The sequence below is a fragment of the Daphnia pulex genome, chromosome 3 (assembly GCF_021134715.1).
Source record: "Daphnia pulex isolate KAP4 chromosome 3, ASM2113471v1".
Lineage (NCBI taxonomy): Eukaryota > Metazoa > Arthropoda > Branchiopoda > Diplostraca > Daphniidae > Daphnia > Daphnia pulex.
In genome coordinates this window covers 9,190,001-9,207,268 of record NC_060019.1, presented here as the reverse complement: position 1 = coordinate 9,207,268, position 17,268 = coordinate 9,190,001, and the positions used below count along the sequence as shown (strand labels likewise).

Genomic DNA, 17,268 nt, shown 5'->3' with positions numbered 1-17,268 from the left:
CGGGCCAGACCTTTTTGGAAGCCCAAAAAGAGTCGATGGGTCTAACTGCGCCACCTTAACCACCACACCACACCATAGCACCAGCACCACCATAGTACATTGATGGTGTGTTTACGTCTGCCGGGACGACGACGGTTGGCTACTAGAAACCACCGTGAGGCTTTTTTATTTCCTAGCCGAATCTCTCCCCGCCATGCACCGCCCATGTTAAGAGAGAGAGAGAACCCAGAGTAGAGGGAGGGGTAATTAGTAGCCTCTCTCTCTCTCTCTCTCTGTCTAGTGCCTCGTCAGTATTAGCTTTTGATTATGCAGATCGGCCCAGGCATCGGCGCAAGCGCAAGCTCTTGAACTTATACCACCAGTTCCATCCACACGTGCTTATTAGCCGGCGCTCATTATCTTCTTTTATTCTTCGTCTTCTTCGTCTTCTTTCAGATTTTTTCTTCTTCTTGTTTTGTTTAAAAGAAAAAGATACAAACCCGCCAGTGAGGGAATGTGGCGTGTTTCTTTTTCCTCGAAAAAAAGAATTCAATTCATTTTAACTTTTTTTTTTTTGGGTTTTTTACTGAGGAAATTTAAGATGATGATGGCCAACAATTAGAACTATAGACGTCAGTTCTTGTTTTGTGGATGCCGGTTGTTTTTTCTTCTTCCAGACGGGAGAGAGAGAGTGAGAGAGAGTTTAGTCGGGAGTGGTGGATGTCTATTCATGAGCAGATTTCGATGCATTGACATTGTGAAACTCTTTGGTCTGATGTGAGAGAGAGAGCACGGCAAAACGGTTCGTTATCTTTTTCCCCGCACACACACACACATACATTATGCAGATTCTATTGCGTCGGGAATAATAACGAAACTCTTTTTGAAATTTGAATTTTGGCTTTTTTTGGGAGGGAAATTTTGAAATTCTTTTTCTTGATATTGAATCGAATTGAAAAAAAAAGTGACGCCACCGGAAATTCTGAACCGAAAAGAAAGAGAAAAAAAAAATCCCAACTCGCTGACAGTCTAACGATATGAAATATGTCTTGTGTGTATAATTAACTTTTTTTTTTGGTTGGGAGTTGGGACCTGTGTTGATTGCTCTTTAACACACAGACACAAAAGGGGAGAGAGAGAGAGAGACTAAATATGTTGAGCTGGAACGGATTGTTTAGCCGGGGTTTCTTCTTCTTCTTCTTTACTGAACACCCAACCACCGCCATCGAGGTCGTGCGGATGGTGGGGGGCACCTTGGGAGTGTCGGCGGGGCTGCATGGGAGCAATTAAAAACTAGGCACAACACACTGAAAGAATGGAACGAAAGGGTTTCCTCTTTTTCTTTTTTTTCTTCTTTACAATAAAGGAAAACGACGTGTTGAAGTGGGAAAAGGTTCATCAGAGTCTTTCGGGGCTATTAAACCGTCACCGATTCTCCTTAATTAGAGTTAACTTCCCGGCTCCTTTTTTCAGAAGAACAAAAAAAGAAAAATGTGTTGTTTCTGTTTTCTTGTCGACTTTTGATTATCCGAGAGCGGCAAGTTGTGTGTGTGCTGTGCCCTTGGGTCTGTACGAAATTCGGCACGGCGGAGATGCGCAATTGAAACCCCATTCAACATCATTTCCACCTTGTCGTTTTTATTTTTGGCTTTCGTCGAACCTGTTCAAGCCGTTGAAAGGGGTGGAGTCTCCATCGACTCCAGTGCTCAGACTACTGCTGCCGACTCTATTATTTCACTTGTATCGTTTACACATACTGTGTATATATATACTGTTGTCTGTTTCCATCGCAGCGATGGAAAAGATGGAAAGGGGGGGGGGGGACTCATCTATATTATTACGATGAACAAACTGCGCGTTGTATATAGACTCCATTTGGGTTGTGAATCCCGTTAGAGAGAAGGGGGGAGAGAGAAAAGAGGAGGGAATTTTATAGATTTATTTATTTATCTTGTGTTGTTGTTGTGTATGTGTGTGTGCATGTGTTCCATTTTCAGATGGGCACACAACACAGTCGAGTGCGTTTTTTACATTACATTTTCTATGAGAATATTAGAATATGAGATGAGAGAAGAAGAAGAAGGAAAAAAAGAAAAGAAAACGAATCTGGAGGAGGGTAAATAATAATCGTTTGAACTGAAAGAAGAAAAGCGAGGAAAAAATCGATAAAAATGAATAAAGAGAATATATACTTTAGAGTATATATATATATTACTGTTGTATGTAAGCAGCCGAGGCAGAAGAAGAAGAGAGAGAGAAAAAAGTGCAGCCGGTTGTGTGATTACATGCAGAACGAACGATGACGTCATGAGACCCGACCAATCTGTCGGGCCTGGGGAGAGTCGAGATTTGAGCCGCCAGCCATATTCCAAAGGTCTCAAAAAATAAAAATAAACTAAAAAAAATAAAAGTAACAAAGATGGGGGGGGGGAAATGGTCTAAAGAAGCGAAGAAGAAGAAAGAGGAAATCATAATAATAATAACCATACTGTTTCGCTGTGCGCGTTTTTAGAATTCACGTCAGAATCACGTTCCGTAAGAATCGTGAGCCGTTCCTTTCCGTTTTTTTTTCTTCTTCTTTTATTTCGATTCTCTCCCCCCACCACCACCATCGCCACCAACCACTCCACCTTAAGAAAAGAAAGAATAACCCGAATGCCCAGCAGAAATGATTATATTACACACAATATCTATATTGATGTGTATGTATAACGGTCGTGTGTGTGTCGGCCGTTGGGACTACAAACAACACAAGAGAAATGACATGTAACAACGTGAATAGCCCAAGTTGAGGTGTGCTTGCTTTTTCTCTCTTTCTCTTTTTATTAAATGTGTATGTACAATGAGTGTGGCGAAATGTTGGGAGTAATTTTTTTATAAAAATCCGGGGGGACTCTTTTCCGTTCCGTTTCGTTCCGGTTTGGTGTTTTTTCTTTATTATTTTAACGGCTCGTAATTAAGCGTGATTAATTCCCTCCAGCGCCTTTCAGATTTTTCTCACCTCGAGCAGGTTGAGGTGACGTTGGTCTGCAGATCCGTTTTCGAAATCAATAACAGGTTGATAGCAACAACTACGTGGACGCTAAATGAGACGAAAGTCTCATCTTTAATTATTATTATTATTATTAATTCGTGAAAAGAAAAAAAAATTGGTTCCAAGGTTCGATGCGACCGGCAGTGTCGGACCAAGAGTCTGTTTGTGTTACTATTTGGTTCCGGCCGGATGAATTTTGTTTTTTCTCTTTCCCGTCCGTCCGTTGACCGCGTGAAAAATAAAAGCTCGGACGTGTTTCTTTCCTTGAAAAAGAGAATTTCGTTCGCGTCTTGTTGGCCGTATCTCTTAAACATATCTAAATAGGCATGTCTCATCAACGTCGGACCAATTCTCCCACGACGCCCTCCCACTCCGCGCCAGCGTCGCCACCCGCACCCACCTCGCAAGGTGGCGTCGGTGGTGGTGGTGGTGCGACTTGGCATTTCATTTCTGAACAAAAGGGCCTTTGATTACCTTTTTTTTTCGAAGGGGGGAAAGAAAAATATAAAATGCCACGTCTCATTACTATCCATCATCATCATCAAACCATCAAGGACGTTTTTCTTCACCGACCCGTTCGGCCACATTCAAGCGTGAGCAAGCGCCGTTCATTCCCGTCTTCTTCTTTTCTTTTTTCGCTTCTGTCGGCCTTTTTTTTCCCTCCTTACTACCTGTGTGTGTGTGTGTGTGTGTGCCGTCAGCGCCGCCGCCGTTACAGCGATTAACGGCTAATTGTCTTTGAGAGTTTTTGATATTATCAAGAGGGAAAGGAGATAAAAGGAAGAAGAAGGAAAAATGACGACCGAATCCGAGAGCGTCTCTGGTATTGCGTAATGGGAGGAACTGCTATAGTCTGGCAGAGAGAGAGAGAGACGGTTGTTGTTCCTTTTTTGATGGGAGCCAGAACGAGGTAGTTGGCTGTCGTCCCGAGTCGTGATGAGGTCGAGAGAGCGCACGATGGACTGTTTCCTTCTTATTTCCCTTTTCTTTTGTTTTCTTCTTCTTTTCCGGAAGTGGCCAGTTGTCGACCGAGAATTGTCTCGCGGCCCATTTTCGCTTCTATTATCAACACCTGTACACACACGCCTTTTGGCGTCGCTTGATTTTTTTTTCGGTTTAGTGCGGGAGAAATTATTATTTAAAAAAACAAAATTAATTGCGAGACGAATTAACCTCTGGGCGTCTAACATTTCTTTAGCTCCTCCACAGTCGTTTGTATGTGTGTTTATTTTTTGGGGGTGGGGAGGGGGATTTTTATTTTATTTATTTATTTTGTGTCTGGCAACAAACGAGAAACCGCTGCCGACAACAACAACAACACTTTTCCTCTTTCCACCTCGTCCGTTTCCATTGAAGCGTAGCGCACGTTGCGGTCAATTCCGGCTCTTCCCAATCATTTTCTTCTTCCTTTCTTTCTCCCTTCACCACCGGCATAAGAAAATTGTGAAAAAGAAATGGGAGGAAAGTAACACGACGAAATGATACGTTCGGATCGATTCACCATTTAATAAAAAATTGACAAAAAAAAACAACAAAAAAAAAAAAGAGTAGGGAGTTGATGTACGTCATCGTTTGCGTAATGTGTTTGTGCCTGGTGGTGGTATAGAAATCGTTTCCCGGCGATGCCCGTCGAGCCCGGGCCGAATCGCTCTGATGGGATCACACATCTCCTCCTCTTCTTCTTCATCTTTTCTTTTTTGGGGGGATTTTCTCATCCCTGTCGATGATCCCTCATCCATCTAGCGGCGGGCGGCGGGTCCCGTGAATCCTCCATTTGGCACACGCTTTAGTGAACAGGAGCCGCTAGCCCCTCCCGAGTTTGTTGCGTTCGTTCCTCCTCCTCTTCGTGTGACACACACAGTCACACAGACACACGTCGAATCTTTTTTTGTTTGATTCAATGATTTCTCCATGGTTCTCGACTACGACCGCGCATGTAGAAGATGATCGCTTCCATTTAAACCCCACCTCACCACCACCACTATCACCACCCGCATTTCTGTTATCTCGATATTTTTAGATTCTCATTCTTATCGCATTTGTAGTAGGTTGTCCTGCGGGTTGACAGATACCAAATTGTAGGCCTAATAGACGAGGGGGGCCTCTTGTAGGCTGCAGCCCCAGCCCAGTTTGGTTGGAGTTGCGCAACTGCGTGACGTTGATTATTGCCCACCTTGAACGAATCACGAAATCAACAGACGGGCAAAGTTTCTTCTAGAAAAAAGGGAAAAAAAAATGGGGAATTGTGTGGTGATAATTGCCCCCCACCATGTGAATGGGTGCAAATACTCCCCCCACCACCACCACCTCCTGTCCCGACGCTCCCGTATATATTCTTAGGCCCCTTCTTTTCAAAAGAAATGTTTTTTTATTTAAAAAAATAAAAAATAAATAAATAGCGCTTGGGTTTTTCTTCTTCTTCTTTTGAGTTGAAAAAAAGAAAAAAAAAACTCAAATAAATTTTCGTCGTTACCCGTTTTCTCTCTCTTGTTTGTTGCACGCACGCAATTAGCCTGCGGGAGAGTGTGTGTCGGACAATAACGAGAGGCCTCCCCTCATTACGTAAGAAGTTCCTACTTCGCCTCCTCCTTCTCCTTCGCCCCGGTGTGTGTGTGTGTTTGAGCCGATCAAACGGAAGTGCTTTGTTACGATGATTATTATCATATTTACTTTACTTATTTCGGCCTGGAAGTGGCCGGGGTGGGGTTCGAGACGTTATGGTAGTATATCCCGAGAAAAGTGTCTAAGCTGCTACTGGGTCGGCCGCTTTGCCCGGCTCTTTTGTTGTTATTCTTTTGAATGGCCCCCGTCGAAGAGAGAGAGAGAGAAAAAAAAGAAGAAGAAAATTACGGGAGAAATGAATAAAAACGACCGCGTGATTCAACCCATCAAAGCCCATTGGGCTAGCCATTGGCTGATGGCCGTTGTGAGCCCTTCGAAAAAGAAAGAAAGAAAGAAAGAAAGCCCACCGTGGCTCTCTTTCTCTCTCTAATCATAAATATTGATAAGAGTTTGACCGAAGCGTCGTGTCGTGTGGTCAATGCCTGTAATTATAGACCATTTTCTTCTTCTTCTTCTTCTGCTTCTTTCCCTCTCTCCATGTGTGTGGGGTTTCTACAAGGGGTGGGAGGGGGAAGGTGGGGGTGTTGGGACATTAACGGCAACACGAACGACGTCGAGAGGTTAGAAAAAAAAAATGTTTTTTATTTTATTTTATTTTTTGAGTTGCGACGACAAGTTACACAACGGTCGCGCCTTCAAACCGGAACGAAAAACCCAACGGCCATCTCTTTTTCATTTTGTACACGTGAAAGAAGAAGAAGAAGAAATGAGTTTTCCATTTTTTTTTTTTTTTTCGAAAAGAGAGGGGGTGCACTTTTGTCACGTTTGGTTTATTTTTATTTGGGTGCCTGGAATATAATATTCTTCAATCACGATCCCTTTGAAAGTTTGTGAAAAGTCCCGTCGCCTTTTAACACAAACAAAAAAGAAAAATCCGGGACTGAAAAAAGTTTTTTTTTCTTTGATTCACTTGATGATGTCGATTCTCTCACGCTGCTCAACGCCTTCTTCATTGGTCATCCGACTTTGTTGTCGGGACCGGAAGAACCGTGCTTCCCCCACCTCCTCTCTCTCTACCGCAAATTCAAAATCGACAATTTGTTATTCCTCTCATTGTCCACGAATCAAAAAAATAAAAGTTGGTCAAATCATTTTTGATTCCATTTGGGGGGATTTGCTGATGAACTTTTGCGGCCATTTTCCATCCACCCCCTTCCCCCCTCCAATTGAAAGGCTATTATTGGTTGCCAGCCTCCCCCCATTTTTTTTTCTTATAGCGTCTGCGACATTTGAATCATGGCTCTATTGATTTTTTTTCCCTCTCTCTCTCTCTCTCTTCTTTCCATCTTTCACTTCTTTTTTTTTCTTCTTCTTTTATTTGAATTATGATGATTTCCCTCTCTCCCTACTGTACACTCGTTCCATTTCTAGTGGAGCGACTGTTAGAGTAGGAGTAGCCCTCCCGTTCTTATTTCTTTTTTTTTCTCTCTCATCCGGCCGCCAGATGAAATGAAAAATAAAAATAAAAAGAAGAAGAAGAAGCAAATCTGTGTGTGTGTGTGTGCGTGTGCGTGTGGAGGGGAGCGATATATATATATATATATTGAAACATGGAAATGCAGCTGCTGCTGCTGTTGCTAGTGCTGTTAGTCGCCTGCACTAGTGGTAGTGGCTGGTGTGCTGCTCTTTATTGATTTTAGATTTGCTCTCTCCCGTCCAGTTTCCATTTCAAATGGGAATCTAACCCTCTGCTTCCCTCATTCGTTTTCTTCGCCTTCGCCTTTCTTCTCACTTGTGAAAAACCCTCCCGCCGACACTTCTTCTTCTTCAGCGTCGTGTGTGTGTGTGTGCGCGCCCATGTAGCAATTTATTCACTTGGAATCCTTCTTTGTATACCGCCCACTCTCCCCCACCCGCCCGTTTGACTCTTTCACCCACTCTGTCGGCCGGTTTGAACAATTTTTGAGAGAGAGAGAAGATTCATTTCTTATCATTCACGCGGAATGTAAACTATTATCGCTGGTATGGATTGCGTCACGAAAATGAGAAAAGAAAAAATAAATAAATAACGGTCGGGCCGTCGATCTCTGGCGCGCGCATTTCAAACTGGGGGAATTGAAGGCGAAACTCATCTGCTGGCCCGCCTCGGCGCAATCATTCAATCTTTTTCTTTCCTATTCGTCTTACCACAGAGTTGTATCTCTCTCTCTCTCTCTCTCTGCCGGGCTGCCCGCCCTTCACTTGCTCCATCCACTGCGGCAAATGATACACACAGAGAGAGAGGAATAAGACGGACAGACAAGGGCAGGAGACAATAACACGACTGGGGAAGGAAATAAATGGGCAGAAAACAAAAAGAAAAAGAAAAAGGAAAGGAGTAGTTGTTGTAGACGAAGAAGAAAATGGCATGTGATTACATTGTCTCCCCGCGACATGATGGAACAATTTGAGGCGCCCGCGCTCGTGGGACGGGCCGGCGCAGCCAGGAGGAGGAGGAGGAGGAGACTCATTCCACCCACCCCCTTCCGAACGCAAACAGCTAAATAAATAACTAAATGCTGCTATACTGCACTTAACAACAATGCGATGCGCAAAGCAGACGGGACTGCTGCGCCTATTCATTCCGTCTCAATTTGAGGGAAAAGGCAGTAATGTCACGTTGGACACGATTCCGCCGGATTTATTCCCCCCCCCCCATCTTTCTTTTATCCGCTTTTCTTATTTTTTAGTAGCCATTCGTCAAATGTCTTTTGCCTTTGTTTGCCCATCCGTTTTTTAGGGTTGCCGAGAAAAATCCCCGTAATAGACGTGGTGTTGTTCACGCACTGCACATGCCAGTCATATTTATTATGGACAACAACCTTGTCCGTCTTGGCGTGTCCATTTTCTGACGGATAGATAATAACTGTCCTGTGCCTAGTTATTTATTTGTTTTATTTTTTTCGAACAAATTTTGTTATTTATTTGTTATTTTTTTTTTTTGCATTTTATGCCGCAGGATTCTGAGAAGAGGATCGATGTTTGTCATCTCGGACCGGCAATTCCGGCGACTGTTCCACCTTGCGGATGATTACCGGGCCGAGCGGATGCTGGATCTGGGCGCCGGCGATGGAGCGACGACGGCACTTCTGTCCGGCATGTTTGACAATGTCCACGTCACGGAAATGTCGTGGCCAATGAAGCGGATCCTGGCGGCCAGAGGCTTTGCGTAAGACATTTTTTATTTTTTTATTATTTTTATTTACACGGCGGCGGCGGTGGCGGCGCGGGAAGGGGGGAAAAAGAAAAAAAGGAAAAAAAAACTGTCGGAAGGATCGTCACACCGCCGTCGTTGGGTCCATCATTATCATCACGAGCGCTATCATCACGTCACCCACCACCAAACTGAATCTTCATTAGCATATAAATCGGAAAATGTGAAGGATGGTGAAGATTTAGGCGGAGGGGAAAAGAAACAGAAAAAGGAAAAAGAAGAAACGATGCGCGGCGGCGGTGGTTGTAGGGGATCGAGTGGGACGAAAAAAGTCAACGAGAAAAAAAAAAATAAGAAATAAGAATCACATTCCCGGAGCATTCCTCTCTGTCTCTCTCTGCGTATCGTCGTTCATCATTAGAATAACACCCCAAAAAGGGCGAAAGTGGATTAACAAGCCCCTTTGAATAAGATGAGAGAACAACATCAACACACGAGGAGAGAGACACACACACCTGCACGGACTGAGCAAGTGATGGGAATAGATTGAGGGATCTTCACGAGGCATTGCTCACGCTCGAAAATCCTTTTTTTTTTTTAATTTTTTGTATTCTTCTTTCCTTCCCATCTTGATTGAAATGCCCCGAGTTGGTCGTCATTTCCCATCATCATCATCAGCTGTTTTCTTGGTCGTTATTTGAATAAATATCCAAACATTTTGGGGAGAGCTAGAGAGATTGGAATGGCAACAATTCACTGAATTCAGAACTACATTTCCTCTTTTGGTATGTTTTTAGTCTTACCTTTTATTTTATTTTATTTTTTTTCTAATTTTTTGGGGGGGAGATGGAAAAACTAGAAATTAAATCGGACGACAATTAAAAACCATCCGAAATCTTAAAAAAATTAAGATCCCCCCGTCGTGTTTGTTTGGAAAATTATTCAATGTCGGAGGTTTTATTTTTTGTTTCATTTTTCGCTAAAAAGCCCCGGCGGAATTTGGCGGATTCCGGCGATCATTTTGGCGCTGAGTAGGGAAGAAAAGGGAAAAAGGTAACGACCTTGCGTGAGTGATGATGAGTCGTGAGACACACAGGGAGAGACACACGGTTAGAACTTACAAGCGTGTTTTGAATAATGTATCGGCGTGCCGTATGCCATTCTGGACAAGACTAACATCCCCGAGGCTTCGGCGGAATACCTCTCGCAGCTCTCGTCTCTCTTCTCTCTAGCAATTCCATTCAAAGAAAAACAAAAGAGAAAAAAACAAAATCAAAAGCGGAACTGTGTGTGTGTGTGTAGACGAGACAGGTAGAAAATCATCAATTCATGATGATGCGCGCTAGTAGCTCTCTATCTTCATCTTTTACGTGTCTCTGTGTGTGTGTGTGTGTGTTGTATTTATATATATTACATTTCCATATCACGGTGTGTCTGGTGTGTCTTGTGTGTGTGTGTGTACCGTTTGGTTTGTGTTTTGAGGGGTCGGAATTTGATTTTTTCTTCTTCTTTCCCCTCTTTTTTGTGTTGTGCGCGCCGGCGTTTGGTGGACGAGTCGGGTCCGAAATGCGCCCGAGATTGCGGAATCCGGAATTTCCTGATATATTCAGCAGCGGCAATAGTAGTTTTGGTCTATGTATTTATATGGGGAGCATTCCCGGCGCTCCCTCTTCCATTAATCGTTTTCTACGATTTCCTTCTTCTTCTTCTTCGCCTTCGCTTTCGCCTCATTCAGCTGCTCTGTCTTCGTTCCCGCTTCAAGACCCTATTCTTATTTATTTATTTATATTTATTTATTTCTTATTTTTTTCTTCTTTCTCTATCTGAGGTTTTTCCTGTTTTTTTCTGTTTTATTTCAGGAGAAAAATTCGAAGCATTTCCCTCTTCTTTTCTGCTTTCGCTTTTCCCTCTCTCTTTCCCTCGATTATTATAGATAGCAGATGATCGAATTCCTGATAAATATTTTCATATTCATATGTCGTGAAGAACGACATGGGAAAATGGGGAAGAAACGGACATGAAAAATAGAAAAAAAAAAGTCCCAAAGCCTAACAAAAGAATGAAATCAGTTGGATCGAAATCGATCGATCGCGGCTCTGCCATCGGCTCTGGCTGGCGACTACTCGAGGATTGCATAGTTTAACCGAGAGACCAGTGCAATAATAATCCGACCCAGCGATCTATTAGTTTGGATTGTCATCATTTCAATCCCTTTCGCCAATGGACTTTCCTTCTTTGCACTCATTCCTCTTTCGTTTTGTTTTTTGTTTTTCTTCATTTTTCTTCCCCCCGATGATGAAACATAAAATTGGAACCGAGAAGAAAAAAAAGTAAGAAAAGTCGATAAGACGTGAAAATTCGTCAAGCGGCAAATTTGAAATCGAAAAAAGGAAAAACAAAAATAAAATAAAAATCCACTAGATTTTTTTTTTTTTCTTTTGGTCAAATATTTAGAAAGGCATTCATTCGACTGCGGCTTTTTGTGATGCGACGAACGCGGACCGGAACCACCAAAGTAGTACCAGTGTAGTAGTTACAACAAACATATAATACTGGTACTTCTTTTTTTCTTTTTCTTTTCTTTTTGACACGGCCGGCCGAAAGTCTCTCTCATTTAGAAGAGAGAGAGAGAAAAGTACCAATCGGCAATCAACGTCGTTTGTTTTCTCTCCAGCTCATTCCTTTTCTTTTTTACTGAATGGGGCGGAGGAGGACACGGAACTGTGTTTTTTTTTTTCTCTTTAGTTTATGACACTCTGTGAGCTCTATAGTGGCGGTGGTTGGTGTTGCACGTCGACGATGCAACAACTCCTTAAAGGTGCCAACCTACTTACAAGAACGTAAACGTTACAATCCAATATTTTGTCGTTCGGGGGGCGGAGTTGCTGTAAATTTCTTCCCTTGAAAAAATGGGGGAAAAAAAACTACATGCACACGTCGGCTAAAAGTTAATCGAATCCATTATCAATCGTTATATGTTGGTGAGCTCTTTTCCTTCACCTATTATGAGCTTGGTTATATAGTTATAGAGTACTACTACTAGTCGGACTGCACTATAGAAACGACTCGGTATTGATCCGAGTCGAACGGAAGTTTGGGTTCTTCTATTTAACTCCGGCAGCCAACTCCCCGCTCACCAACTCCCTCCGCTTGGGACTGGGCCCCTTCTTATTTTTACTTTTTTTTTTCATTTCTTCTTTTTTTTATCTTTTTTTAGTGTTTGTGTGTTTGTAAACATGTGTACAGTTTAACGAACTTCTTTTCCGCTCGTCTTCACTGCGTAACGAGGTAATTGCCAAGTCGCAACGCAACCGTTCGGCTTGCTGCTTATTTATCCATAACTAGCTTTTTTTCTTCTTCTACTTGGTTCTGTTTTTTTTTTTTTTTAAATAAAGAAGAGGCCATTAAAAAAAATATGCGAAGGGGGAGGGCAGGGCAGCAAGGATCGAAATTGTGTTTTCCGTCCGATGGTTATTTTCTTTTCTTTTCTGGTTCGACCAAGACATTCGGCAGCTCCTCTCTCTTTTGTGCATACTATATAAAACACGGTCAATTAGCCCGCTAACTACCCACTCGACTCCGCATCCGGAATATCTTGGATATGTTTAATATTAAATGTACATGTAATAAATGAAAATGTTCAGTTTTGGAAAAACACACACACAAGACACTGGTGGGGGACATATACTTGTATTATTAAGATTTTTTTGATGACCGCTGGAATCTCTTGCAATAATCATAAATAACTTGGAGCAGGGTTGAGGATGTCGAAGGATGGAACCAGCGGAGAGACGGTTACGACGTCATCTGCGCGCTCAACTTGCTGGATCGCTGCTCGCGTCCGCTGACTCTCCTCGAACAGATGAGAGGCGCCCTCAAACCCAACGGCTTGGTCCTGGTGGCCCTGGCCTGGCCGTTCCGTCCATACGTCGAGTTCTCTAGCAACGGCGACCACCAGCCGGAACAGGTGCTGGACGTCCGGGGGCAGAGCCTCGAAGATCAAGCCACCAGCATGATGGACAACGTTTTGAAACCGGTGGGCTTCCGGGTGGTTTCCTGGTCGCGTTTACCTTACCTGTGCGAGGGCGACCTGGAACGGACCTTTTACCATCTCAATGACATGATCTTCGCACTCAAATCGAGCGATTGATTTGATTCGATTTGATGTTGGGAGTTGTTTTTGTTTTTGGGGTCGGGCATGATTTATTCCCTCAACTGTAATCCGTCGTTCCATTCCTATTCGTCTCTTCGTTTTCTGATCGTTAGACTGTGAAGGTAAAATCTTAGCCCAACTGCTCGATAGGTGGAAGCACAACAAAAGGTAATAGCGAAGCAATGATTATCAATCAAATCTTTCACATGAGGGAGAAGAAATAAAAATTCCCTTCTTCTTCTTCTTCCTCTTCTTCCTTTTTATGACATTCGGAAATGTTTCGGGTATTTCCAATTTCCCTGTGAGATAGATCTTGCCAAAAAAAAAACTAACTAAACAATTTTCCTGTGACTCTCTCTTCTTCCACGCTGTAGACTTGTATTTGGAAAATACTAGATGGTTCTATAAATATCAAACGATTGAAAATCTGGAATTGCTTGTTTATTATTTAGACGAAATGGCGGACAGTTGTGATAGTTCGCACGCTGTCCCAAACGTTTCTGTTTTTTTTTTCTTCCTTCTAGGTGATCCGCCCGTCCCCGCGTCCGTCTCGCAACTCCCCAGCAAACCGGTAAAAAAATTTATTTTGGAATCGAGACATCATGCGCGGCGGCGGCGGTTAGAGCGTCGACATCTATCGCCGGTTGGTAATTTTATATCTCTGCCTTTATTAATGAACTCAACTTTATTTATTCCTTATTTTTTGGGTGTTTTTTTTTTCTTTTTCAAAACCAGTCCATTCAGATCCATGTTTGTTGCGTTTTCTTCCATCCACCGGTGTGTCCACCTTGCGAGACGTCGGTAATGACGACTGTGACGCTCGAGCGATTTGGGAGCATCGTCATTTCATAATATAAACTGGCAGCAGACGGGCGACGCTCTTCACCGCTCGCTGCTCGTTGATGCCACTATAACCGTGACAGTTTCACTTTGTTATTATTATTATTATTATTATTATCATTATCATCGACACGAAGCGAAAATAAGGAGTTGTCTGCTCTGCTCTGCTCTTCTTCTTTTCGACTTCACCTAGCACCGGTTTAGGTCTGCCGCAAAAGGAGAACGCCCGAAGTGCAGGAACGAGAAGCTCTAATGACTGGCTGTAAAGAGAAACACGGGCGCAATCTCACATTAACGTGAGCGATGATTCCGTTGCTCTTCTTCTTTCGCCCTTCTTCGCAAGTGCAGCCCCGATCCGACAGTGAAGCTCCGAGCCAAAAACTCATAATTTCACGTGGATAGGAAAACGATTTTTGGCCAACCGGTTAATTGCGGTGTAGCTTTCCATCGCCACGTACTGCTGCTGCCGCTACTGCTACTACTACTACCCCGGCGATGTCCGATTTTGACGGACGACGTTGCATTGACAACTATTGGAGTCAGTCGGGGCCAGCAAGCCGGAGCTCTCTCGCGGCCAAAGGTAATCATAAAAATAAAGATATGTCTGTGGCATATATTAATCTTTTTCCGATGGGGGCGATGGCGGAAATTGCGGTATTAGCGTACACTTGGATGGCCAAGTAGGATGGATGCCGAGACTGGAAAAGAGAGAGAAAACCAGTTGGAGAGAAGAAGAGAAGGCCGCTACAACTAATTTCCTTTCCATAAAACAACACCAACCGACCAAAAATGCTGCGGTATGTGTCGGTTAGAAACAAATAATTGCCGGGCGGGGGGGATTCCTTTTGCTCGGACTCGTTTTCTTTCTTCTTCTTCTTATTTTCCCTCTTTTTTTCTTTTTTTTTCTTTTTTAGTTGCTCTCAAACTAAGTGTGCGTGCAATGCGCCTGGGCACCTAACAAGTCAACTACTATCTCATGCGTTGATGCGTGAAGCCCGAACCATCAAGCACTGTCGATACAATTTGAAAGTTCCATTCACCCTTTTTTTTTTCTCATTTAACAAAGAAAAATGCCGACGGCGTCTTATCCTCTTTTGGGAACGAAGAAAAGATAAGAAATAAAGGACAAGTAGTTGAAGAAGAAGGAGAAGAAAAAAAGAAAGAAATTAAGCCTAAACTGGCGCACAACTTTTGGGTGGAATCATCGTGAAAAAAAAAGAAGCAGATGATTATGAAATCAAGTTTTTTTTTAGGGGGACCAACAACTTGACCGCAAAGTCGTGAAGACAAGGTTTTTTTTTTTTTTTTTTTTTTATGTTTTTCTTCTTTTATTCTTGTGGCAACACAGAAAATCGAGGACAAGAAAACGGTGCGAAACTCATTTTTTGTTTCTTTCTCTCTCTCTTTTCGTCTTAATAGGAGACTTTCGTTCAAGATTATCAAACGGGTTCTTTGATGAACTGGAACGTACGACAAAAAGGCTTTGCAGGTTTGTTATATTGCCATATGCTCGGTCAAGTTCTAATCTCACGAATTTTGATTAGACTGCTGCGTGCAATTATTTTCCCACTAATTACATTTTTCTCTAATTGTTGGATTCATTTCAGTCAGTTTTTATAAGGACCCGCACATTTTTCAGGTGTAACGACGCCGAAATCCCGACGTACGGGTCGTTCGAATTTATTTCACTTTTTGCCCTGGTGCGGATGCAAACGCCATCTAAAGGATATTTGAAGCGTTACATTTATTCGTGAGTCTCCGGACGCCATCTTGTTTCGGTACTAAGAACCGCCATTTTTTTAAAATTGCAATTTTTTTTTTATTTACAGTTTTTTTTATTTCGCAACGACAAGTGACTGATTCATTTGAAAGGTATTTTGACTTTCGTAAAATAACATCAACTCATTTACTGTCCAGAATCGGCAATTGATCTCAAAGAAAAAATGTGTTTGCATAGGAAGGAACTGATTACTTTGCAACATTTTGCAGTTCATCATTGTAGATTGCCGAATTTCACTACATTCACAACAACATTCATATTCAAATTTATGGAGAAATTAAGAAATACGGCGAACAAATTGGCTCTTATGTGTGACACGTACGTCAGATTAGTAATCCCTACCAACCCAGCAAGCCGCAATGGAATCCCAAACGGCGCCCCTCTCCATTTATGGTCACGGCGCCGACAATTCGTTGGTTGGTTTATTCTTCTTATTCAATCGACTGCACATTTAGTCAAATCTTAATATTTTTGAAGGGTTGATCCCGAATTTTAGCGTGGCATTGTCAAGTAAAAATTTATTTTCGTAACTAAAAAGTAATTTTTCGCAACTTGCGAATTTTCCGCACGGTCGACCCTTAAATGGCCGACCTAGTTCTTTTCACGAATTGACCTAATTGGCTACGAGTCATAATATTTTCTTTTTGTCACTATTTGCTCACAAACTAATTAGATTTTAACATTAGAAGTAAGAATAAATGCGCACAATTTAGTAAAATTTGAAAGTTTCGAGGCTCTAATTCAAATTATGATCCAACTAAACTTCTTATGAAAGTTTTGAGGATCAATTTGACTGAATCAATCGCTATTTTGATCATCGACAAATTCCCAGACGAATTTTGAGTAACTTCGAAACAGATTTTGTCTTCGGTAGATCTCAGGAGTTTGGAGAATTGAAAGCTCAATATATGGAGTGGGAATGGGTTCCGAACGAAGAGTACGTTAAAGGCCATGTTTGGTCTTCGTCTGTGAGTATAGAGTAAAAGACGCGGGATCTCGGCAGAAGCGAAAGATATTTTCGTCTTGAATCACCCCCCCCCCCTCACTCCCACTCAGTCTCATTTTCACCACCTTCTCCGTGTTCCAGTCAGACGTCTGGAATAAGCCATTGGGTAGCCCTCCCGAGCCCTTTATAAGACGGCCAGTTCCGAGTTGTCAGTACACCAGATCGTCCCCAGTCGGATAGCTCCACAGAGCAAACGTACCTGGTAAGAGATTTCTTGCCCCTTCTGTATCTGTATTGCATTTCGTTGCAAATTTTGCAACTTGTGAAAACTTGTGATTTAAGTTGAAAACGACATCGGTCAAATCGACTAGGATTGTAGCGCTCGATTTCTATAAGTGACTAATTTTTTTTATTCTTTTTGTTTTGTTCTTTTGCAGTTTTTTCCCATTACCTCGTCCAACGAAATTTCAAATTCATCAACATGTGTGACGATGATGTTGCCGCTTTGGTCGTTGACAACGGATCCGGTATGTGCAAGGCCGGATTCGCCGGAGATGACGCTCCCCGCGCCGTCTTCCCCTCCATCGTAGGCCGCCCTCGCCATCAGGTATAATCATTTTTCTAATTTAAAAAAAAAAAGGAAGTAACTACCGGAACTTCATGAATTGCCACAATCGCCAACTTTCTAGTAAAATCAAAGAAAAATGTAAGACTTGAATTTTTTGAATTGATAAAAGTCCGAACTTTGATAATGGCCGCCATTTTTCTTGGAAAAAGTCGA

General features: G+C 42.5%; 2 protein-coding genes across 3 annotated transcripts in view; both read left to right on the top strand.

Annotated features, from left to right (window-relative positions):
* LOC124191241 (protein-L-histidine N-pros-methyltransferase-like) overlaps nt 1-13,354 on the top strand; it is a 29,335-nt gene extending 15,981 nt beyond the window's left edge. For both annotated transcript variants that reach the window (XM_046584337.1, XM_046584336.1), the window contains exons 3-4: nt 8,574-8,783; nt 12,525-13,354. In XM_046584337.1, the coding sequence (XP_046440293.1) occupies nt 8,574-8,783; nt 12,525-12,918 (604 nt within the window). In that variant the 3' untranslated portion in view covers nt 12,919-13,354. The remainder of the gene's footprint in view (nt 1-8,573; nt 8,784-12,524) is intronic.
* Nucleotides 13,355-16,628: 3,274 nt separating this feature from the next.
* Nucleotides 16,629-17,268, top strand: part of LOC124191240 (actin, muscle) — a 2,636-nt gene continuing 1,996 nt past the window's right edge. Inside the window, exons 1-2 of the mRNA XM_046584335.1 lie at nt 16,629-16,749; nt 16,925-17,094. Coding sequence (XP_046440291.1) covers nt 16,969-17,094 — 126 coding nt within the window. The 5' untranslated portion in view covers nt 16,629-16,749; nt 16,925-16,968. The remainder of the gene's footprint in view (nt 16,750-16,924; nt 17,095-17,268) is intronic.